Source organism: Tasmannia lanceolata, unplaced genomic scaffold (genome assembly GCF_043159265.1).
Source record: "Tasmannia lanceolata isolate RefF3 unplaced genomic scaffold, GAP_Taslan_0.1 ptg000008l, whole genome shotgun sequence".
Taxonomy (NCBI): Eukaryota; Viridiplantae; Streptophyta; class Magnoliopsida; order Canellales; family Winteraceae; genus Tasmannia; species Tasmannia lanceolata.
In genome coordinates, this window is record NW_027518685.1 from 22,734,056 (window position 1) to 22,758,214 (window position 24,159).

A 24,159-nucleotide genomic window follows, 5' to 3' on the forward strand; every position below is an offset into this window, starting at 1 on the left:
TCAGGGTCAGGGCGGGTCAGGGCCGAGATAATGGGATCCATGGTTGGGCTAGGGTTTTGAAAAACCCGACCCTGTTGCAGCCCTATAATCGCATATTCCCCAAGAAATATCTTTCCTATAAATTCCAACAGGGCCTTGATAATTTTTTTTTAAAAAAAAATGTATCTTGGTGGGGGACTTTACATGGACGACTGTTGTTTCCTGTTTGCAAGAACATGATCAGCAAAATGCTCGAGTTTTATCGGTATTGCTGTTTAATACTCTGTTTAAAACTTATACGGTAAGAAAAACAAACTCTGTTTTTTTGTGGAAAACATTTTAGACACATTTAAAATGCGTTCTAGACGTATTAAATGCGATTTTTTAGCTTAAATTCCCAACTTTGCCCTGTTATATTTTGTAAATGACAAAATTTTATAGGCATTTTTTTGTGTTTTCATTTTTACTACGTTCTTTTAACCAATGCCGTAGTAAACTCGATTCTTTTTTACCCCATTTTTTTGCCGAATCACATTTTGCTAACTATGTGCAGGAGAGGGGTGCACATCTCGGTTTATGACAAGAACCCAGACGATCAGGTACGTCCGAGCGTTGTGGTCCCTGATGAAGTGATCCAGCCGCAGTCGGACAAGTACTGGGCCCCACATCCCAACACCGGAGTTTTCAGGCCGGTGGACCATAACGGTGGTGCAAGTGGGGAGCACCAGACCCAACCTAAGCCCAATGGTTCGGTTCTGGAGCAGAAGGCCTTGTTCCGCCCCCTCGAGGATGTAGACAAGCCCCACCACAGTTGAGAGAATAGGCCTTGAATTGTAATAAGGGAGGGACACTCTTAGAGAATCCTATATTCTTGGTATATGTACGTATTTTGTGGTGGTCTATCTGTCAAGAGATACGGCTGTATCTCTACTAAATCTAAATTAGGAAGAACTTTGTTTTACTTGGAAATTGGTATGGTCTGATTTTGTATCTCTACTACATCTAAAAAAACAAAATCGATTATTAATTTCATAAACGGTTCTCAAAATAAAAAACGAACATAGCTTTAGATAATGCTCACACAAGGTAAGGTGGGGTGGGCTGCGGTGAAGCTTCATGTAGACGAAGCCAACTAGTGTCAGGATTAAACTCAATCAATTTGAGCCAGGTAGATCCTTTCACCTTCTTCATAAAAATTTCCCCAACTAGCTTGGGACAAAGGCTTAGTTGAGTTGATAATAGCTAGACCGTATTTTGACAATGGGGCGAACTCACCTTGTCTTATGTTGTTTAATACAATTCCTAAAAAGCTACCAGCGGACAATTAAAAAGTGTAAAGCAAGGTGAGTTCGCCCCATTATTAATTAACACATGGTCATGCCTACAAAAAAGGTTGCGGGAGGGTGAGGAGAAAGGGAGAGGGATTTTTATCTCGTAAAAGGGATACAATTTTCTACTGGAACAAAATTTGTAAAAAAAAAATGATAAACTTCAGTTGCTCTCTAACTCTGCTGGGAAGTTTTCACTATGAAAAACCAACTTCCGTCATTTTTGGGGTGACCCTAGGAAGTGATCTATGTGTTGTGCTACAGATTGAGCCAGGATATCAGCAGCTTCCTGTGTGGATGCCTCTGCGTATATACGTACAACATCCTCTGTACCAGATGGCCTTACAAAACATCGACCTCTTACATACTTAGCTGCACAAATATTCAGAGAAAATGGTGTAATTAGCTAATCTAGGTATGGAAATTTCTTTGGAAGTGAAAATAACAAAATGAAAACCAAAGTATGATAGGCTTCTTAAGATGCAAAAAATAACAAAACCAACCAAACATGAAAAGGAAAGGATGTATGTATACTATTCAAATCAGCTACCCAAGAAAATATATTAAGTTGTCTAGGTACTTTTGCAAAAGCAATTTTGCAGCTCCTCTTTTTCAGGAGAGCAGTACCACCTCATACTAATTAAATGAATGAAACAAAGTTCAGTTATGATGTGGTTCTTCTCTCTTCGTGAAATGGGTTCCCCGAAACTGCCTAGACATTCCCCAAGTTTTATCTATCAAGAAATTGTCATTTGTTCAAGTACTATATTTGCTTACCAATTTCAGAGTTGATCAACTCCTGAAGACCTGAGGGCCTTACTACCACTGTTTCTGCATTTGTTGTAATAACAACAGTTCTATCTGCGACTTTTACCTGTGTATAAAAGGAATGGGAATTTAGTCACCAATCAACTTCGAGAAAGATAATAAAAGCTCTTTTCTGTTCATGCCCAAAAACAAAAAAAAAAAACCACATGGGCATACAGCAAATTATCTGATTAAATACAACACCAAATACATGCATAAACCCAGAAATATGCATCATACAGACAGCAGCTTGCAGTAGACAAGATACATTTAACAATTCAACCCTCAACAAATCAGAAGGAAAAGAATGAGCATCATTTGAGATCAAATCCACAACTTAGCAGTATTCAGTTTTGGATCTCACCACTACCTTCACATCCCTAATCCTAGTGTTCTTGACACACACTACCCCAAAAAAGAAATTAGCATCATGTCCCATTTTTTTCTGAGTGATGGGCAACACTACGTCATGCAAGGAAAAAAGCATATAACATATTCAGGTAACAACTGACCTTCAACATTCTACTGGGAAGATCCTGATAAAGCTCACTCCATCTTTCAATTGACCATCCTTTATACTGTAAAACAGCCTCCACCAAAAGCAACCCACTCAGAGCATCTCCCACTGCCTGATTGATCAATTTACTGATTGCCATCAATCTTAAAGCAGCCTTTTGATGCTCAGAGCCTGACAGAGTATAATATTTGTCGTTAGGACTTAGTAGCAATATCAATATTAACAAACGAAAATTATATAAGTGAAATCTGAACAACAGGTGCTGGTTAACCTGGAGATGTAGAAGCAAGTTCATTATTTCTAGCCTCCAACCAAGATAAGAACTGTTCAGAAAACAGAATAGTTCCGTGTCCATTAGCCTCAAAATAGATCCCAATATCATACTCCACAGCTTTCTCATGCAGGTATTTCACTCCTGTGGCGGTAAATACAACTTCTACACCCATCTGTTTAAGGAAATCAGTTGACGCTCCATTTGCATATGCAGTTTGTACAATGCCAAGCCTTACTTCATAGTCATTGTTTGTCTGTTCTTTCTTCTTCTCCAGAACATCTAATTGCTCCTTGATAAATAATGCAAAAAGAGATAATATCTTATCTCCATCAACAAGATCAATGCTATCGTTATTTGCTGATAAGACACGAAAATATACAAGCCTATCGGCATCTCCGTCCAAACTTGCACACCTGAAACACTAAAGAAAACCATACAGTTAATATTTAACTAGGGTTAGAACTAACCACACACTGTGGTATAGCCGACAACTAACCTAATCCCAACATCACTTTGGTCAAACCCACATGGAACAACCTTCTCCTTCTGCACATAATCAGCACCAACTCCTTCGTTAAGAATCCCTTCTCCTTCCTTGCCTGAATTTCTGACCTGAATTACCAATTCCTTCAGAAGTTTCTTCAATTCTCCAAGCTTTTCTCCGCCTACGCCATTTGCTCCATCTACTATCAACTTTACATCCACCGTATCTCTGACAATCTCCTTGGACATTAACTCCATCAGGCACCTGCATTGATAAATTGACATCGGGCAATGGACAATGATGTTATTAATAAAAAAGGATCGTGGTGGATTGTATGATTTTGCGAATATAATGTAAAAAAAGAGATTTTTTTCAAACTGACCCAAAAGAGCTCGAGAGCTGTGTGAAGTAATCATATTCAGATGCTTTCAATCCCTTATTTCTACAGCGAACCATCCAATGAAGTTGTGGGGTTGTTAGAATTCCCATGTCAATCGAAACCGCACCAATTATAGCATTGATTCCCTTTTATCAAAGACAAAGGATAAGTTATTACACAATAAATAAAAAACTAATATAAGAAGACCCAAAGTTCTTGGGAGATCTAGAGGAAGCCATACTTGTTTTGCAGCTTCAAGCAGCCCTTCCCCACTAGGCCTTGTGTCTCTTCCTAATAAGATCTCCGCAGTCTGCACTCCTCCAAACGGGATATTTTCCTTATCCACAAACTGATTTATCAACTGTTGGAAAAACTCAATATGATTAGACCTATATTATTCAAATAATTCACGTCATGGAAGTGTTAGAAAATGTGTTTTATTGGCATCTTATCCAATAATTAAAAAGTATACACCTAAGATGCTAGAGAAAACTCCCAAATGAACTTACAATTACAACATTTGCATGGTCCCTCAAGCATATCGATAGCTTATAAAATTAACCCAAAGGTGTGCCCTTTTCATTTTATCCCCCAGGGATAAGCAATGTCTCTGACAATCCAACAATCCTATTTTTTTCAATCTGACTATATTTGAAGAAAAAATCAGCAATAGGTTTTTTTACCTTTGTTCAATTTATCCCCCATGGTCCCAGATTTTCCATTGTCAAACAACAAAATATTATCACATTCTCAATTTAAAAACTAAAAAGGCAAATTAAACACCACAACTTCATAAACTTAAGCAAAAAATACAACTTGATAAAAAATTGCTTTTAGCAGATTCCACCTTCCTTGACTGCTAATAAACATCATCAACTTCTCCATTAAGCAATAAAAAGAACACAAACAACCAAAATCAAATTCCGTTTGCTTTTGCAGATTATAACTATAAAAAACTGAAAAGAGTAGAAAGTTGTGCTCTTAAGTTCTCCCTCTCATCAAATGAATTGGCAACGTCATTGAACTCAACAAAAAGACGAAGAGATCTACTGCCGAAGTGACAATTCAAACAATTACACAAGCATAAACCTAAAACAAGCTGATAAACACAAAAGGGCATTTGTAAGTTCCAATATTCATCAACTAAATCACAAAAGGCAAACAAATAAAAACAAAATAAAATTCCATAAATTCACATATGAAAATGTAACTGCTCCATCGAGTACAGGACATTGATCTAAAACTTGAATTGATAAATATGTAAAGGTAATTTTTAGTTTCTCCCTTAATAGTATAACTAAATGAGAAAACCCCCTCGGAGTCTTAATTTCACCCGGAAAAGAATAACCACCACCAAAATCAAACGTTTCATTGATTCCAAGGCCTCACACCAAAATCTAATTCAATAAGGTCGGGTTTGTTTTGGATTTTAACATCCCCTAATTGGCCGTAACACAAATAAACAATGAAAAAGATAGAAAATAGAGGGGAATGGTTCATTTGAGGCAATCAGACCTCCTAAAGGTTCAATTCGAGAGGAAACATAACTCTCCTGAAACATAAGTTTCTGTTTTGATTGCAAATTCCCCTACATTTTCTCCCTTTAGCGGTCATTTGGCATCTCTGGTGTGATCGCAATCGGCGCATCTTTCTGAACAAATCAAGGTCGTGGCAACACACTGTATTTGATATTCGCATCTCTCTCATCTCTCTTGGGCCCAATGCCAAGCTGGCATTCCGTATTCTATAGGGGCTGTTCTTCGCAATTGGAACACCATTATCCCGGAAAAAGGGCAAGCCGGTACCATCACCCCGAGATGGATCCCACGCCCGGATGGTTGGTATAAGTTAAACTTCAACGGAAGTTCCCCTGGGAATCCCGGAAGAGCTGCCATTGGGGGTCTTATTAGAGATTCTGAGAGTTGAACCATTATGTCATTCTCTGGCTCTGTGGGGTGTGTGCGACGCCAACGAAGCCGAGGCGAAGGCTCTCCTATTTGGTCTTCAATGGTACCATCTAACAATCTTGGACCCCTAATGGTCAAAGGGAACTCCGCCAATGCAATCGCCTGGGCTTTGAATCAATCACCTGGTCCGTGGAAATTATATTCCACTCTGGAGGCCATCCGTGATCTCATTCGGACCATTAATCCTCAGATTGGTCATAGGCGAACTCTCAGGCTGATGCTCTAGCTAAGGATGGGGTAGACATTTCACCGACGCGTATTTTCATACCAGATAGCGGGATTGTACTGTCTTAGGGACCGTTGCGTACTCTGGGTTCTTTGTAATTCCTGTGGGACATCTTGTCCCCCTTTTATTTATGGAATAAAATCATCGTTACCTTTCCCCAAAAAAATAAAAAATAAATAAAATAAAATAAAAAATAAAAAATAAAAAAATTCCCTACATTTAAATTAAAATACAATTCCTTAGATACAAACACGAAGGGGCGCCACATCGCCAACCCATCGACCCACTTACACGACACATAATAAGTAAATAACGCCCAAAGCTCTAAAATGCATAATCCTAAAATAATAATCTGTAATTACATCATATACACCATAACATGTACTTATCAGATTGTGAGTCCCAAACTGATTATTAGACTCAAAGTTAAGTTTAATTTTGTGTCCAATAATGACTCACAATAACAGGGCCTAAAACTTGGCCATGTTTAAATTGCAGGAATTTACTAAAAAAGTTTGGAAATGAAAGAAAATTGTAAAAAAATCTACTTTTTTAACACAAGAAAAAAGATAACTTGAACCAAACTTATTGAAGTTTTACGTAGATGGAGCCTCAATTTACAATAATATCCATCTAAATTAAGCATAATCACATCATTTCCTTCTAAATTGCATAAAGAATTTTTTTTTCCAAGAAAACATTTTCAAATGTTTTTCTTGCAATACAAACAAGTCCTAACCTGAACGAGTTCTTCAGCATTGCTCGCATTGGAAATAGAATCAGCGAATGGTTCCCATTCCTGAGTCATCATACCACCATTTGGATCTGCGATTTTAATTCCGTTATCAGAAATTCGATTGTGCGAAGCTGTAATCATCAATCCAATAATAGATCTAGTCTTCAACGATCTCAATGCTGCCAAAATCCCAACCCTAAAAACTGTAGAAGATAAGATCGTAGAGTCCGCCCTAAATCCAGCAGTACCATACGAAAGCTTTACACCTGATTGAAAAATTAAAAATTAGGGGAATGAAATATAGAGGGAATGGGAAAAATTAGGTTTGAATCGATCCAAAAAAACAAAAGATATGAAAGAGAATTTGAGAAATGATATTGTTTTTTAGAGAGGGAAAAAGTACAAGCCTTGAGGAGGTGGGAAACGAGAAGCGGATTCGAGAAGAATCGCTCGCTGATTTTTATCCATTGAGAAAGAATCTATTTGCTGTTTTTAGGGTTTATCTGGCAAAGATGTTAGGGTTAGGGTTAGGGTTTTGGGGTTCTACTGAAAGTGAGTATCAGTTTTCTTTGGTAGAGAGAGAGAGAGAGAGAGCATCGTTTTATAACCGTCGATTCTCGGATCACTGATCGGATGGTTAGGAACGTTCGGTAGTGAACTGTTTGTAGTGGGACTCATTAATTGGTTGCGTCGACCAATCAGATGTGAGGATTTTTTATGCTACGTACACTGTGTGGGCTCCATGCTGAGGAAGGGCAAAAAAAAAAAATGAAAGAAAAAAAAAATAACAGAAAAATGAACGCTTCGATGTATGCCAGAAAGGAGGCACGTGGGCGAATCTTCACCAATTAAAACCGGTAAAAGAGATAAGAAAGGTAAGTCCTATGGGCAATGATAAATTCGCACCTCTTTAGGATGATTCACACCTCTTTGACGTGAATTGAGGCAGACTTTTACGCTTTTTAACGTCAATTCACTTTACAAGGGGTGCAAATAAGCCTACAGGGGGTGCGAATATATCATTGCCCAAGTCATATATTCCGACACATTGGCCCCATTTTCTTTCCTGGGCCACCCTATAGTGGTTTTAATAAGGTCCTTGACATATTCGCACCCCACTATAGGATAATTCAAACCACATGAACGTGAATTGACGTCAAAAAGCGGAAGCCTGACGTCAATTCATAGAAAAGTGCCGCGAATTATCCTACAGGGGGTGCGAATTTATCATTCCTTTTTAATAATGATAACTACTCTTTTTACGCTAAAGGGTGGATCAGGGAAGAAAGAGGGGATAATAATATATCATTTACCAAGAAGAATACATGTTTTTCTCTTTTAAGAAGTACCCTGTGATTTGCATTCTAACCCTCTTCTAGGATTCCGAAATCGGATTTTTCTTCTCCCCGCCGAGATTTGTGATCAGGTACGAATCCATGGCGAGATAGAGCTCTATATTTTTGCTTTCTTTTCATCTCTCTGCATATGAAAAGGAATAGGGTTTTATTTCAGGATCAATGTCCATATCTAGGGTTTTTCTTTGACATAGAATCTCATCATAACCCTAGCTTTTAGTTTATGTATCAGAAGTATATTTTTTATTTTTCTTGGGGGTTTCTGAAATCTGTACCCAATTTTTTTTGGAGTTCGGGCATTAGGGTTAGACTGTCAAAATCATGGGTTGGATCTCAGCTCACCCACATGAAAAAAATTAGGGTTTTTTAATGATAAAAAAATTGGGGTTTTCTTGTTTTAGATTCCATTTGCTGGAGAATGGCTCATGAGGGTAATGAAAACGGAAGTAGGATAATGGATCTCAATCAAATTAGGGTTTTCATCTTGAATTAGGGTTTTTTTTTTTAATTATAAAAAAATTTAGGGTTTTCTTGTTTTATATTCCATCTGTTGGGGAATCGATGACGAGGGTAAGTAGGATAATGGATCTCAATCTATATCTTGGTCTTCCTCGATCACCGATTCGTCATGGGACTGATCTTGGGTCGGATTTAGCCCTAGGTTCAATATTGCTATCAGGGGAAGAAAACTGTGTTTCAACGGATATGCCTGGTTTTACAGAGGCCTTAGATTCTCATGCTCCCTACTCGCCAACCCATTCTTCAAATACTCCAAACCAGCAATCTGTTGAACCTTTAGGCGCTGAGGAAAATCTCCATTTTGAGGACCGTTCGCACTCCCCACGGACGTCCCATCCTTTTTTTTCACCATCAGTTCAAACTAGCAATGAGCCTTTGGTCCATGAAGCTAGTTCCCATCTTGGGTATTCTCCATACTCTCCATCCTATATTCCTCTCTCACCGGCCAGGCAAACCAGCGTTGAACCTTTAGGCTTGAATATTGATGAACCATCAGTTCACACCAGCAATGAGCCTTTGGTCCATGAAGGTAGTTCCCATCTTGGGTATTCTCCAAACTCTCCATCCTATATTCCTCTCTCACCAGCTACACAAACCAGCGCTGAACCTTTAGGCCTGAATATTGACGACCCGGCCGAATATGTTCCCTATTCTCCATCTTATGCTCCTGTCACCCCGACTGTTCTGATCAGTCGTGAAGATACAGTCAATGAGGGTACCAACCATGCTGAGTATGTCCCATATCCACCATCCTATGCTCCAGTTTTACTACCTCTGCAAGTGAATGAACCTTTTGTCCTCCAAGATGGTGATTCATATGTTCCATATTCCTCTTCATATGTTCCAGTCTCTGGAACCACACAAGTCCATGATGACAATTTCAACGGCCAAAATTTGCTATCTTCAGCTGCCTTCCATCCACACCTACCAACGGTACAAACCAGTGAGGCATTGATGCCAGATGGTGCTTCACAAGGGGAGCTCCTTCAATTCCCAGAAGTTCGTTTCCAGAGATTGATCGAGTCCAATCATCGTTGGCCGGTTAGAAGATTCAGGTCAACAGTTCATTTCAGGTCTGAACCCGATTCCACTACTTCAAGAACAGATCATGTTTTTCAAGATATTATGGCTTCTGAAAGATCCGTTGAAGCCTCTGGGTCCCATAAAGTAAGTGCCAAAGGACATGGTACCGAGGATGTGGAAGAGGCGGCGATGGAGCAGAGCAGTGGTCCAGCAAACTTTGAGTGCAATGTTTGTCTAGACGTGGCTAATGAACCCGTCGTTACTTCTTGTGGTCATCTATTTTGTTGGCCGTGTTTATATCAGTGGCTGCATTTGCATTGTGATTATAAAGAATGCCCTGTGTGCAAAGGGGAGGTAACTGAATCAAATATCACACCTATTTACGGCAGGGGAAGCTCTGAAACTAGGGTTGAGAAGAAGGGTGGTGAAGATGGTGATTCAAGTTTGAAGGTACCCCCGAGACCCCATGGACGTAGGCTTGAGAGTTTGAGGCATGGGTTGTTTAGGCCACTTTCAAGAAGAAGGTTGCAGGAAGAAATCAGCTCATTTAGACGTATTGTTGCTGAAGAAATACGCAATGAAAATCGAGTTGAGGGGCATGAGCCAAGTCTGGAGGGAATTTTCGATGATGCTAACCGTAGTGTGCTCTCTAGTTTGAGGGCTGCTCGTCGGTTGCTTAGGCTGCGGAGTTCAGCAATTGGGTTGAACTCAGGGGGTGGTGGATCATCTAGAAACACCACTGAGCTCGCATCAAATTCTCAAACTGGTAACTCACGTGTTGAGGATCTTAACAGAGTGCAGAGTAGTACTCCACTTTTGGATGATGGAATTGATTTTTGGCACCGACTTGCCCTTTATTCAGATCCTCCAACTACTGGTGTGATTGAGAGGATGCCCAACAATAGAAATCATCCTGGAACCTCTACATCAGTAAACCCCCAGAATAATGAGACTCCTCATGTTGAGGGTTCTCGAGGAGCGACACAGGCGTCAGACCAGGCTTCAGCATCAAGCACTATGGCTATCATACAGGGTGATGGAGTTCTTAATGCGACTTATGACCCAAATGGTGTGGGATCTTCCCGTTCCCTTCGAAGAAGAAGAAGAAATGGTGCCTCTAGCTCCTTAGATGTAGATGGGGGAGTTCATCATGCAAGCAAAAGGAGAAGGTTGAATTAGACTCTTGAACTTATTTCAAAAAGAGGAAAAAAACTTCTATTGGAACCGAAATTTTCAAATAATCTATTTTGTTTGTAATATTGGATATTTTAATCTTTCTAGACCATGAACCCTGGATTTTACTTTCAGTGCTGCTACATAAATTGTGTTGTTTCTATTCTGAGTTTTATTATTTGTCTTGCATATCCACTTTTTCCTGATAGCGGGATTCAGGAGGATATGATTTTGGCTTCCATTGTTTTTCCTCATATCATGCATGATTTTATTAATAACTGTATCAATGTTCATTTTATGGTATGAGTTTTTAATTTAATCCACTGAACTTTAACTCTGAAAATTTTATGGGTGCATGCTATTCTTATTTTTTATTTTCTCGCTTTTTAAATGCTTAGTTAAAGTTTCAACAAAAAATCTAATCTTTGATCTCTGTCGATGCAATGAAGTTTTTGATTGATTCCGTAGGACCATAACCAATTTAACTTGCGTTAGTCAATGATGGGCTCAAGGTGTTTTTAAGCACACTTTGAATACTTGCTCATGATGTTCAAGTTAAAGGGTTTTACTTCTAATTTCTCTCCTCTTAAGTGAGATATGGTGAGGATGGATCCTTCCAAAAAAAATATATATATATATGGTGAGGATGGGTAATTTCAGTGGTGCAAGGATGCTGAGGAATGGTACAACCTCTAAGGCGTGTATACCAACTGTCTATTGGGTTTTGGACGGTTTGCTAAGAGTTGTGACATAGTTAATCAAGATTTTTTTACCTTCAAAACCAATTGCTAAGAGTTGTGATATAGTCAATCAAGAAATTTTGACATTCAAAACCAATTGCTAAGAGTTGTGATATAGTCAATCAAGAATTTTTGACATTCAAAACCAATTGCTAAGAGTTGTGATATAGTTAATCAAGGATTTTTTACATTCAAAACCAATGAAGAATGTGTTCGTTTTCTGTTTCTCCAAAAGGGGATATAAATGTTGCAATCCTAACAGCACAAGATTATAACAGAGAAGAGAACATGACCTCGGATAGGAGAGAATGGAAGAAAGACGAACCCAACTAGTGTTAGGATTACTCAGTCAATTTGAGCCCGGTAGATCCTTTCACGTTCTTCATGAAATTTTTTCTAAAGGATTACCCCCAACTAGTTTGGGACAAAGGCTTAGTTGAGTTGAGTTGAATCCTAAGAGCACAATATTATCTTTCAATGTTTATAACCATCTTTGAAAATACCCCTTATTTACTGGTTTAGGAGATTCCATCATTGACATTTAGGACTTTTCTTTGGGTGATAGACAAGCCTCATTCTGTTCTTCCTATGCCAATTGCCGATGTTCCAATGTTTTGCATATTTATGACCCAAAGTAGGGGATTGCTAGGAAGGAGGTAGGACCCTCAAATGCTTTTTTGGTACTTGCCGTATAATGGATTCAAATGAAGCAGAGGCAATAGGCTTGCTCACCAGCCTTCGCATTTTAAGGAAACTTTCGTAGGAAATCGAATTATCAATGGGGATTCCAAATTAGTTTTAGCATATGCTAGAGGAGGAGAGGAGAGGAGCTACGTTGGGACCCTGAAAGTTGGGGCATATTATCATAGAGATTGCTATTCTTTGTAGTCTTTAATCCACAATTCAAACATAAGTGGAGGTCGTCTAATATGGATGTGGACATGCAGGCAAAACAAGACACCGACCTTAAGGAGCTCTTTATTAACATTATATACCCTATTGTATAGTGCTGTTTTTCGCTGATTTCTTAGTGCTTTCTATTTGGTTGGGCCATTACTCCCTTTGTGTACACCTCTTCTCTCCTTTTTGGAGGTAGTGCTTTCTGTTTGGCTGAGTGATTGCTCCCTTTTGTGGAGACCTCGTCCATCTGTTTTGTACTCTTCTTCTTTCCTTAAAATCGAATTTATCCTTTTCAAGACGAAAAGAAACGAGCCTAGAAAAAGGACACCATGTTAAAGTATAAATGCATTTGAGGATTAGCCACTGTTCACCATGATTTTGATATAGAAATAGGCATTACTTTGCATAAAAATACCCTCTGCTACTCTTCCCTCAGTAGTTTTCTGAATTGCTCTTTGGAAAAGACCAATGATCTTTGTTCCAAACATCCCAACTCTTTTTCTTTGCTATCAATACCGGTCTCTTTGGAAATTCACAGAAATTAGGGTTCTCATATGTTTAGGGAAATAATTGCAAGCAAGATAAGTTCTCACAAGATAGAATTCTGAAGCACCACTAGAGGAATAATGTAAAGCCTACGGTAAAATAAAAAACATTCATTCCTTACCTACAAAAAGCATCAGCAGTTGGAACCTTTTCAGATATGCATCTTTCCAAGGCTTAAAAAGGAACCTGACTCACCCACCCTTTTGTTGATACCTCCCATCTTTTTCTCCTCAGTAAAAAAATCCTAAAATCTATGCTGCATTGTTGGACATAGAGATATGCTAACCGTAATAAGTACAATAAATAAACATCAACACCACTCACTACAAAACCAAGCACCTAAATAAGAAAAAAAATAGAAAAAAAAAAAATCCTAAACTGAAAAAGATACAGCGTTGCTGCGTCTGCATGGCGTCAACTGAAAAAGGTAATCACCTCTGCACACTCGATGGCACCGGTCTCTTTAGCTTCTTCCATATGGAGTAGCAGTTCGTGTAAAGGTCACCGTGGAGGGGGTTCTGATGCCTGATTACTCAAAGAAGGATTGGAGGAGATAGAAGGAAGAGACCCATTGTCTTGAGGGGGTGGGACACCCCATTTTGGGTCCATGTCTAAGGGCTCAACCACGTATACTAAACCGTCACTCATGCCCAGAGCAATCTGGTTGGGTTCAGATGGGTGAGCTGCAATCACCAAAGGATAAGCGGAACTGTTGCTGCAAAATTCAACACGATTGGAGGGTTTCATCAGTGTCAAAACACACACTTTCGTAGAAATTCATCAGAAACATTTTGAAAGCACATAAAGGCACGAAAAAGAATTTTGAGTCCTTTTCTCCCTCTCCCCTCCTTACGTTGCTCTCTACTCTCTCACCATGTCACCATCACATGTTTCTTTTTCTCGCATGCACTGACAAAAGAAATTTACTTATTTCAAAAAAAAAAAAAAAAGGATTAGGAAGCTGATGTCTACACCCTTCTTTTGATATAGTTGCTCTATTTTGAATTTCTTCCATTCTCTGGTACACTTCCCGACAAGTTATAAACAACCAATAAGATAATTGTAGAGTACAATTTCAAAACAAGATGGTGTCGATATCCTTTCCAAAGATTAAGGGGCTGTTTGGATACGCGGATTTTAGAATCTTGGATTTCCTCAAAATCCTGGATGGGAGACTAAGAGAAGAAGGATACCGTATGTCGTTTCTGATTTCTTGCCCTTCTTTCTGTCAGCAAGAGAGTAGGAGATCATCCCATGTTTCCAGGTTTTAGAAATCTCAGGATGGGGGAAGAGATTTCTAAAACCTGGGTTTCTAACTTAAAATCCAGGATTCTAAAGAGAAGCGAAACAGACGCTGTCCTTCTTCTCCTATCTCTCATCCATGATTATGAGGAAATCCAAAATTCTAAATCCACGTATCCAAACGGCCCCTAAGTAGTTGGAAGTCTTTATAGTGCAAACAACACAAGATTAGGAAAAGAAGCATCAACAATGTTTAAAGTGCATACCTAGCAACAGAAGGTGGTATATAAGCAGAGGGCGCTATCCGACATCGGAGCCTCAAACTGTCTGCATCAAAGACTCCAACAGCACCATCACAGAACCCAGTATATACCAGAAGACCATCACATGAATAGATTGCGCTTGCGATGGGAGCAGAAAGTGTATCTCTAGGGGACCACTGTATAACAAGAGAAAAGAGCTGTAAGAAATGAGAAGTGCACACTAACCGCATTGGAAACATGGCCAAAATAATTAACTATATAAGAAAATGATTGGCATGAACTCCATGGTCACCAAATAGCCATCAGTTGTAGTTCGCCAGAAACATTAAAGATTGGGGAACTTAACAATTGGTAGATGACCAACGATTCTTTCTCTTGATTTACATAACCATCATAGAGGATAAAAAAATCCGAAATCTAGAAATTTTTAAGAATCCATTGCCATCTCTGGGTTAACAACACCACAGGATTTCTTACTAACACCACTATTCTTCCTCTTTTTATTGTTCTTTTTTGTTTGATACAGGAAGGTGGGAAGTCATATCCAAATCCCAAAATCCTAATGATAGAGCACTCATCAATGAGAAATCATGATAGCTTTCAAAAAATTATTCTACCCATTTTCTGGGGGTAAGAGCATAAATGCACAACTGATACAGTGGAACCAGCAAAATCAAATTTTCCCCGTCTATTTTTTTTTTTTGAAGGATACATTTTCCCTGTCTATTTATGTCAAAGACCGATATTATCGATCTTTTCTTATGTTTATTTTTTTTTTTTGAAATATCTCTCTGTACGTTTATTCATCATTAAAAAATTTCATCTTTCAATGACAAGGACCACTAAGCTGCGGCATTTGTAACTTCAACAAGACGAATGAAATCTATGCAACGGAGATAAACTGATAATAACAGTGGCCATAATCTCAGTACAGAGAAGTTGTTATTCAAGGAATTTCTAAAAATTCAGGAAATTCTACTTCCCAGACATTAAAGTGAGAATTGTGAAAGCAATTCAACTACTTTGACATTGTAAGGGAAAGAACTTACTGAGCGCAAGCATTCGAGCTTGCCATCATAGACAGCAATTTGGCTTTCATGGACCACTAACAAATGTAATTGGTCATTGTGGAACTGAACTTTGGTTTCCCCGACTAATGGAGCTGGCCGACCTGCTGGTGCTTGTATGGGCCTTGCTTTTTTCTTCTCCCACCCATCAATGCTCCACACACACAGCTGCAATTAAGTCCATTGATAAATAGAATCAACGCAGATATAAAGACTAAGTCAATGCACAGTAGGTCCACAAGGCAGAAGACATCAGTATTAAATCTTGTTTAGGTTTGGCAAATATAAGATAGAGCCCATTTCTCTGTTGTGCCTGAATTTTTTTCCATTTTCTCATTTTCTGTAATAACATCTATTGTTAAAACTTAAAAAAGAAAATAGAGGTTAAGGCAAATCAGAAACCCATTCAAAATTTTTTTAAGCTGGAACTGATTATACTGTCAGTTATTATTAATCACTGCTCCCATGTGTACCAAATATTATAACTTAAAGAATGCTAAACATTCAATTTTTCAATCACTTACATGTGCATCAGCCCCTGAAGAGACCAGCACATTCATGGACTGGGAAAATGCAAGGCCCGTGATTCGCTTTTGATGCCCCCTGAGCTTTGTTTTAACCTGCCAACATGCAAAGGTGTTGAATATTAAGGTAGGCAACCTAAATAACAGTTAGCCCATGGGAATGACAAAGGGAAATCATGAGATGTGTAACCGATTTAAAATGACTTCTATGATAATTATTATTTCTATTTTGACTTCAATTCTGCTAACAGGATAACCAACACTCTCCATTATAGTAAATAACCAAATGTTCATGATTGCTACAAGGTATATTACTTGTGAAAGGTCAAGATATTTCACAAAATATTTAGATTTAAACGATTGGCTATACATCAAATTTAGCAATCATGTGCAAATAAAAGAATAGCCGACCCCAACTAGTTTGGGACAAAGGCTTAGCTGAGTTGAGTTGATGTGCAAATAAAACAGTAGCTATCTAGAAATGAGCACCAGATGCATCACCTCATCAATCCTGACATTGTATATCTGAATAGTAGAATCTTCCATCCCTATGGCAATGATATTATTATCTTGTGGGTGGAATGCGAGAAAGGTGGCCGCAGGTGGCGGTGGCATGAAAGTTGTCATTACCTGAGATTGCATGTTACCGGGTCAACAATTTGAGAATCTCCATTCGAGAGCAATCACATGACCATTAATCAAATGAAATTTTAAACAAGGAAGACAAATTTCCACAGCTTCAAACTTGTAAAATGAGAGAGAGAGAGAGAGAGAGAGAGAGAGAGAGAGAGAGAGAGAGAGAGAGAGAGAGAGAGAGAGAGAGTGAGTTATGGACCTTAAATGTCATCATGTTGAACAAAGAAACCTTCCCACCAGATGCGGACATGACATATGAGTCATTCTTAGACAATGCGATACATGCAGCCGATTCTTCGGCTTGGTTGGCTTCACTTGTGTCATTAGTCATGAGAGTTCCAGCGGTAGGTTGCCACAACTGAGGCTGAAATGACGTGGTAGACTGAAAAACACATAGGAGGGAGGGGGATTATAAATCAAAGGTGGCAATAAAAGATTATTTCATTCCAATTGTACAAATGATAAAATCTAACCTTTCCAGAGGGGTTCCGATCAGTACGCTGCCATTTCCACAACTTATGGACAGCATTGGAGACAAGGGCTAACAGAGCTAACCCAGAGTTAGTGTATATAAGCCGTACAACCTGTGAAAGAAGAAATAAGGATCTTAAAACTAGAATTGTCCACGTAACATGCTATCAAGGGTCACAAAAATGTAAAAAAAAAAAGGATGGGGTGAAAAAAGAAAACTGGACAAAGAAAATTTCTGTCCAAATCAAACAATTTTTTTAAAACAAAACGCAAGGCCGGTCCGATCTGGTCTCTCGTTAGATTAAGATGCTCCCAATAGTGAAAACTGAAAACTTAACGAACCACACAGCTTGATTGTTGACCCATTCAATTAGATAGTTCTTTGCACCGGGCAATTAATTTGTACATCTAAAGAAAGATAGTGAAACTCATCAGCTCCCTCCTTCCGTTTGAAAAACTTAAATTTTAATTAAATAATTGCATTTTTTGAAGATTTATTATAATAGACTTCCAATTCTAACCAACCGCTTAAAACCTCATCGTCTCCCTCCCTCCTTTTCCTACCATGTCCCTCCCAAGTGCATAGAGTAGGTTTTCCCTAAAGAAGCATTTAAAAGAATTATTTCACTTTTCTATTTTTAGTTAATCTTAATATTTACCCTTAAATTTCATTTTTATTTTAAATTTATTTATATAGTACATCACAATTCAACTCACAACCAAATTGATATTGGCTAGAATCACAACCTTTTCGGGTTCGATCACCTGTTTGGTTTCTAAAACATGCTCTAGAGTCTAGAGAATAAGAGTCAAAATTGATATATGCTCCTTGTTTTGTTATTGGCACGCCTCTCTTTAATTCAAACTTCTCGCAATTGGATGCAGAGAATTTGTAACAGCCAATGAAATAAGTTTATGATATAAGAGTGTCCTATAGCAGCTCCCATATGGAAAGAAGATGATTTCAAGACTATCTTACATTTTAAAAACCAAACAATCCCCAAAACCATTCTCTAATGTCTTCCTCCTCCCCAAAGAGTTTTGATGGCTTCAAATTAGCTTATTTGGCAAACTTATCTCAATCAGACTCCTAAGGACGCCCAATTCTAAAACATACCCTTCCAGTTGTCAAGGTATCGGGTAACCGTAGAGCTTTGAGTTGAGCTGAATCAACAATATCAGCCAATTTCCAGATCTTAATCTTGTCAACCTCTGGTTTAATATCGACTGTCCTGTTGCCATCAACAGTTGCCTACAATTTCATTAAACCATGTAATCAATCACAAGCACAGATTATTGTTTTAGCATGTAAATATAAAGCATAACAGCTCTTACTAGGCTATTCATAGATACTGCCGGTGGCATTCTATCGGATCGCTCAAGGGTGGCAGCTAGAGGGGCAGAGACATTTGTCACAGTAGTCAATGGATTAACAATTGGAGGCTGCACAACGATGCACCAAAAAACATGTTTAAACAAGAACCAGGGATGCAGGAAATTGAAGTCACAATCAACAAAATTCACCTCCACACGGAATTTTTTTTAATGGTACTCCTCCATAAGGAATTAAGCAAAAGAAAATTAACCTTTGTGTTGATTGGCTCAGAAGGGCCTCGAGTCCCCTCAAATGCCCTGCCCTCCAGCATCCTTATCAAGCGTTGTCCATCAGTGTTGGCTAAGATCTTGATTCCATTGTCATTTGTTGTAACTGCCAACAATGATCCCTCTTTGTTGAATCTCAACCGAGGGCTCCCCTGCAAGGAGTAATATGAGAACAATTAAAAAGGGGCGATATTTTTTCACCCCCGTAGCATAACGTCAAAAAGTGTTAAATTCTGCCCACACAATTCACGTTAAAAGGGGGGCACATTATCCTACAGGTGGGCGAAAAAATCATCTCCCATTAAAAACATGTGATTCCAAAACAATTCAACTTGAGTGAGTTAAACTAACCTGCAATCCACCATCTGCATCTGTAGCGGTTAACATATTGATATTATCCATATCCCAAAACTTAATCTGATATTCATCACCAGCTGCTAAGAAGCGGCTCCTTGTCGTGTCAAACTGGACAACACCAAAAGAATGTTTTCTGAGACCAGAGTATGTCCTTTTGATAGCTCCTTCACTCTCATTCCACTCAACTAAATAGGAATCACCGTCTTTACTTGTTCCACAAGAGAAAAGCCTAAAGGAAGACACAAATAACATAAAAATAAGATAATGCAGAAAGAAGATACTTCTTCCTACATGTCATGAATTTGAGGAAAATTTGAACAATCATAATATTTTTGTAATGATTCAATACAAGAATTATAACAGTATATGTGCATATATATATATATATCAGATTCTTTATGAGTGACAATTGTACCAATCAAGGACAACAAAAAAACCAGCATCAAAGTGTTGATCCGTCAACTAATATTGTAAGGCTCAGAAAAATCACCTAGTTCCATCTGCACTATATGCCATTGTGGTGCACCAAAGTCCAGGAGCATCATAATCAACTCTAGACCCCAAGCAATCATAAAGCCATGCTTTAATTTTTCCATCGATAGCGGTAGAGAAAATAAACTGCAAACAAAGCTAAAGTGAGACAATTGTATAAAATTGGCAATAATTAAAAGTATAAGATGTATGAACCTTCCACTCAATATCCAACATTCTCCATAGATGAGCTAATGCTAAAGTGATATAACTACAATCAATTTACGAATAATGGCACAAGTAATCTTGTAAAAGAAGAGGTACCTGTATAGCCTCTTTATGGTGAGGGCATAGAGAATATACAGGAGCTTCATGGCCTTCAAATATATGCTGCTTTCGTCCAGATACAGCATCCCAGACCTGTCATTATATAACTAAGTACATGAGAACAAGATCAATTCCCTTCATGTTTCTCCAAAGCCAAATACGTGGGCTTTCAAGGCTGTCACCTTGATTGTCTTGTCATCACCACATGTAATGATGCATAGTTGCTTGTTAGGATGAGAAAAAGCAATATCATTTACACCACCAATATGAGCATCAATCTGTACCACCATATGCAAGGAGTCAAAAACTATACCATGGGGTTCTATCAACAAAACAAAGTATCCACATCTCTGAAGTTACCTGCAAATGTTGTCTCAGCTCTCCTGTTGGATTGTAAGTGTATATCTGAACAATATGCTTGGAAAATGCAACGCCTAGAAAAAAAACAATATAACAAAGTGTCAAGACAAATCCTATCGCATGAGGCATGCACCTGGTGTTCAGTAAGTAAAAGAAGCAGATTAAAAAAACATGTAAGTGTGAGGGGAATTTTTATATGTACCAAGCATAGATCCATCTGGGCCCCATATACATCGATTGACAGATATTGTGGCATCCTTCATCAAAGTCGTCTGGAAATTAAATTAGGATTGATTATTTAAACAGTTTACAAAGACATCATTGCAGTTGCATCTATAAGACATACTTCAACCACTATGACATTATTATATAACCATGAGGAGCTAATGTCTATGCACAGAAGAGCCAGTACCTGTAGTGGCATGGAACAAGCTGAGACATCCCAAACCTTAAATGTTTTATGGGCTAGCCTTTCTCGAGAACCAACTTCCCATATCCCAATGTCACCAACATTTGTTCCGACTAAAAGATAACATTGAAGGAAATAACACAGCTCAGCAATGTAGATGTAAATATGATGAAAAGGCTGTCTGCCATTAGGAAATAATGGCTAAAGAAATTGTATGAGAAACTACCTAGAAGAATTGTTTGTTGTTGTGGATGGAAATCCATGCTCATGACATTCGAACCCTGGTTAAGAGACCGCACAACAGTTTTTGGAATATCATCTTGCGAGTAGATACTTGGAGGATGTGATGTACCAGAGAATGACACCTAAACAAACCATGTTTGAGTATGCTGGTTATATAGACGCAAATAGATATACATTTACCAACCAAAAACTCAAAAAGAAATCCAGCCACTATCTATTTCTCAAACACGTTTATATCCTTCCACACCTCATCAGATTGGCCCATGCGGATACGCTTCATCAAGTGTTCAGAGTCAGCTGAGTGATAATCCATCCCAGACGCATTTGTAGGAGTCCTTGGGTGTTTCAAAAATGCAGCTGTAGGCATTCCAGAAACCACATTTTTAAGCAAAGAATGTTTCCTAAGAGATTTAGACGTTTTACAACCATTAAAAAAAACAAAAAAAAAGATTTTAGAAGTTTTACTTAGCCAAAACCGAAATAAGACCTTTGCAAAGAGGCTCACTTGCAATGGGTGGCTGCAAAAAACCGGAAGGTCCCGCTGCTACAGCAGCATGTGGTAAAGAAGGATTAGTGCTTGACATCCATCCTGCAATAGCACTAGGGGATGGAGAAACAACCTGTTGAAACGGCTGCATTGTGGGAGAGTTTGATATAAATCAATGTTCTTAGGCAGTAAAGACCGTAATTATGAATGAAAGAGAGGCCCCATTCTCTTACACTATGAGCACCAATCGGAGGAAATGCCCCGGGTTTAGGAATTGGTCCTACAAGGGGGCCGTTGGTGGGAGGGAGAACACGGGCCCCATTGTTGGGAGCGCATGCGTGATCAGTAAAAAGTGTTTTGATATCAGGGTTGGGGCGAGGATTCTTGCAAAGCTGATGCTGCCAATTAAGACTGAAAATACCAAAACAAATGGTTGAGAAGCATATCCAATCAAATAAAAAACAAAGGTTTTAAACAGATAGAAACTTTGCCAACTTGAAATGTAAAAATGTCTCAATTTCCAATGATGCTTCGAATTTCATGACATTACGCCATTAAACAATCCATTTCCTGAACTTTTGTTGCACATATGATCGTAGACGTGTGATGGCAATTTAGCAGAAACCAATCAAATACAAGATACTGATGTGTTAGGCTTCCAGTTTGACAATATGTAGTGTAAATATGTCAATGTCCATACTAAAACACAGTAGCTAGAGATATGAATCCAAAATTACCAGTAGACACAGTAAAGCGAAAAAACAACCTTTGGTTAATCAAAGTTCGCAGTCGTGAAGTTTTGAAGGGCGGAAATGCAAGCTTGTCACGGAACAATGGATTCGCTTCAATAAGCTTTTTAAGTTCCAAGAGCATGATATTCCGAGCAGATTTTGTATCCCCGTACTTGGAGAGCTGCTCATTTTGCCTACATACAATAAGAAAACAAAATGCATTAACTTCCAGTAAGATAAATTATAGAAAAGGACCCACCCGGTAGTGACTACCTGAAATTTTCTAAAGTAAGCAACTGGGTGATTTCCTTGAAAAGTTCTTCATTGAAAGACGCAAAAACCTTAAGATCTTTCACAAGTATTTCAACAGCTTTTGCCCGGTCATTTCTGAAAAGATAAAATAAAAACCACAAATGTAATACTCTGAAAGTAGTTCTAGAGAACATATTACAAATATATACAAACAAAACCCACCTATCAAGAGCTTCAAGATACTTTTGTTTCCTTATCTCAAAAAATATTTTCATCGAGTACCGGTTGTCTTCAACCTTTGTGAATCCACATAGATACCGTTCAACTTCTTCCCATTCACCCGCCTGAACTTGATCCTCAAAGTGTTTCATATTGAAGTAAAAACCCGACTCTTGTTCCAACCTAGAAGTCACAGAGTGTTCAAATATAAATGAAAACTCACAACTCCTCGATATTAAAAAAAATCCACATAAGGTAAACCCAAAAAAGAGGGGCCACACGTGAGGGAGAGTGTTGAAGTATAAATGAAATGATCAAATAACACCAACTCCAATAGCTTAAGCTTTTGGAGTAATTGGCTGTTTCACACAGAGAGATGGCGCATAAGAAAAACAGAGCAATGATAACCAGGAGGTTGTTTAACTAAAAAACAGCTGAAAAATGAGACTTACTTATGGACTGTTTCCTTGAACTTCTCCTCATCCAAGAACTGTAAGATTAGGAAAACCAGTTCCCTACTCAAGGATGACATGTTCCCGGGTGCCCCTAATCGCTCCAGCGCAAATATCTGTATCAAACTAAGAGGAATATAGAGAAATACAAAAGCAAATAACCCTAATACAGAATCCTTTATCTTTTTCTCCCAAATTCCTTCCAAAACCGTTGATTAAACAACTCCAACAGAATAATCCTTTCTCAAAATCAACTTTCCCCCCTTCTAATAATCTGCCTCCCTTCAAAAAATTAAGAAACTCTGATAAATAAGAAATTTTCCACTAAAGTTTCACCCAAGTAATCCAACGATGAGATCTCTCTCACACTCTAACAGTGTCTTTTTTCCCCCTTTACTCTTCTTACTCTATCTCTACTCCTCCTTCATTAAATTACTCAGACATGAAAGCCATAGATTTGTAATAATAGCACGCATAATCTTCACAAAACCACATTTTAAAAAAAAAAGATGAAAATCTTATAACCCCTGCTTTTCCACGAAAATCCTCTCAAAAATCCTAGTTTTCAGACTCTAAACAATATCATGTCAGGATCCAACAAGATAAACACGAAAAATGAAAGAAAATACTCAGTAACGATCGATCTCCGAATCGAAATTCACAATTCTTCCAAGCTTCCGATCTGAATAATATACTGTGAAAATCAGAAAAGGAGCTGAAAAGATAAGAAAATTTGAAGAGACAAAAAAAAAAAAAAAGAAGTTCGCCTTACTGAAGATTTCAGAAGGAAAAACAATTTCTAGGGTTTTTTTTTTTTTTTGTTCTTCTCCTCTTCTACAAACTCTCCCTGTCTCTACTGTTTCTATCTTGACCACTTTTTCCTCTACAAGAACAAAAACATCCTCTTCTCACCCAACATTAGCATTTATAAGATTACACCGATTAGGTCGCTTCTCGAATCTGCCTTTTATTTCTAACCCATTCCTCGGGTTACTTTAACCACCGAATTACCCAAACTGCCCATTGAAATGACCATTTTCGCCTTTTTCTCTTTTTCACTTCTTCGCAAATGATATTATCACGACCATGTTTT

General features: G+C 38.3%; 3 protein-coding genes across 4 annotated transcripts; 1 reads left to right on the forward strand and 2 right to left on the reverse strand.

Moving 5' to 3' along the window:
- Nucleotides 1-1,327: 1,327 nt before the first annotated feature.
- Nucleotides 1,328-7,293, reverse strand: LOC143884843 (phosphoacetylglucosamine mutase-like). The gene is made up of 9 exons (XM_077388659.1): nt 7,105-7,293; nt 6,701-6,963; nt 4,010-4,129; nt 3,772-3,914; nt 3,402-3,653; nt 2,903-3,318; nt 2,627-2,802; nt 2,085-2,181; nt 1,328-1,679 (listed from the first exon to the last, which is right to left on the reverse strand). The coding sequence occupies exons 1-9, from the start codon at nt 7,163-7,165 to the stop codon at nt 1,525-1,527; spliced, it is 1,683 nt and encodes a 560-aa protein (XP_077244774.1). The 5' UTR covers nt 7,166-7,293; the 3' UTR covers nt 1,328-1,524.
- Nucleotides 7,294-8,041: 748 nt separating this feature from the next.
- Nucleotides 8,042-11,084, forward strand: LOC143884842 (uncharacterized). The gene has a single exon (XM_077388658.1). The coding sequence runs from the start codon at nt 8,614-8,616 to the stop codon at nt 10,771-10,773; it is 2,160 nt and encodes a 719-aa protein (XP_077244773.1). The 5' UTR covers nt 8,042-8,613; the 3' UTR covers nt 10,774-11,084.
- Nucleotides 11,085-13,031: 1,947 nt separating this feature from the next.
- Nucleotides 13,032-23,966, reverse strand: LOC143884841 (protein TOPLESS-RELATED PROTEIN 2-like). Of its 2 annotated transcripts, none has more exons than XM_077388657.1 (25): nt 23,067-23,966; nt 22,618-22,797; nt 22,417-22,530; nt 22,179-22,337; nt 21,646-21,823; nt 21,431-21,557; nt 21,173-21,282; nt 20,909-21,047; nt 20,686-20,795; nt 20,476-20,545; nt 20,274-20,347; nt 20,096-20,191; nt 19,911-20,006; nt 19,606-19,733; nt 19,110-19,344; nt 18,743-18,910; nt 18,492-18,599; nt 18,274-18,408; nt 17,159-17,269; nt 16,885-17,067; nt 16,551-16,679; nt 16,050-16,145; nt 15,508-15,693; nt 14,462-14,634; nt 13,032-13,668 (listed from the first exon to the last, which is right to left on the reverse strand). In XM_077388657.1, the coding sequence occupies exons 1-25, from the start codon at nt 23,144-23,146 to the stop codon at nt 13,455-13,457; spliced, it is 3,399 nt and encodes a 1,132-aa protein (XP_077244772.1). In that variant the 5' UTR covers nt 23,147-23,966; the 3' UTR covers nt 13,032-13,454. The 2 variants fall into 2 exon arrangements, with proteins under 2 accessions (XP_077244772.1, XP_077244771.1); XM_077388656.1 differs by having other exon boundaries at nt 21,413-21,557.
- Nucleotides 23,967-24,159: the final 193 nt, after the last annotated feature.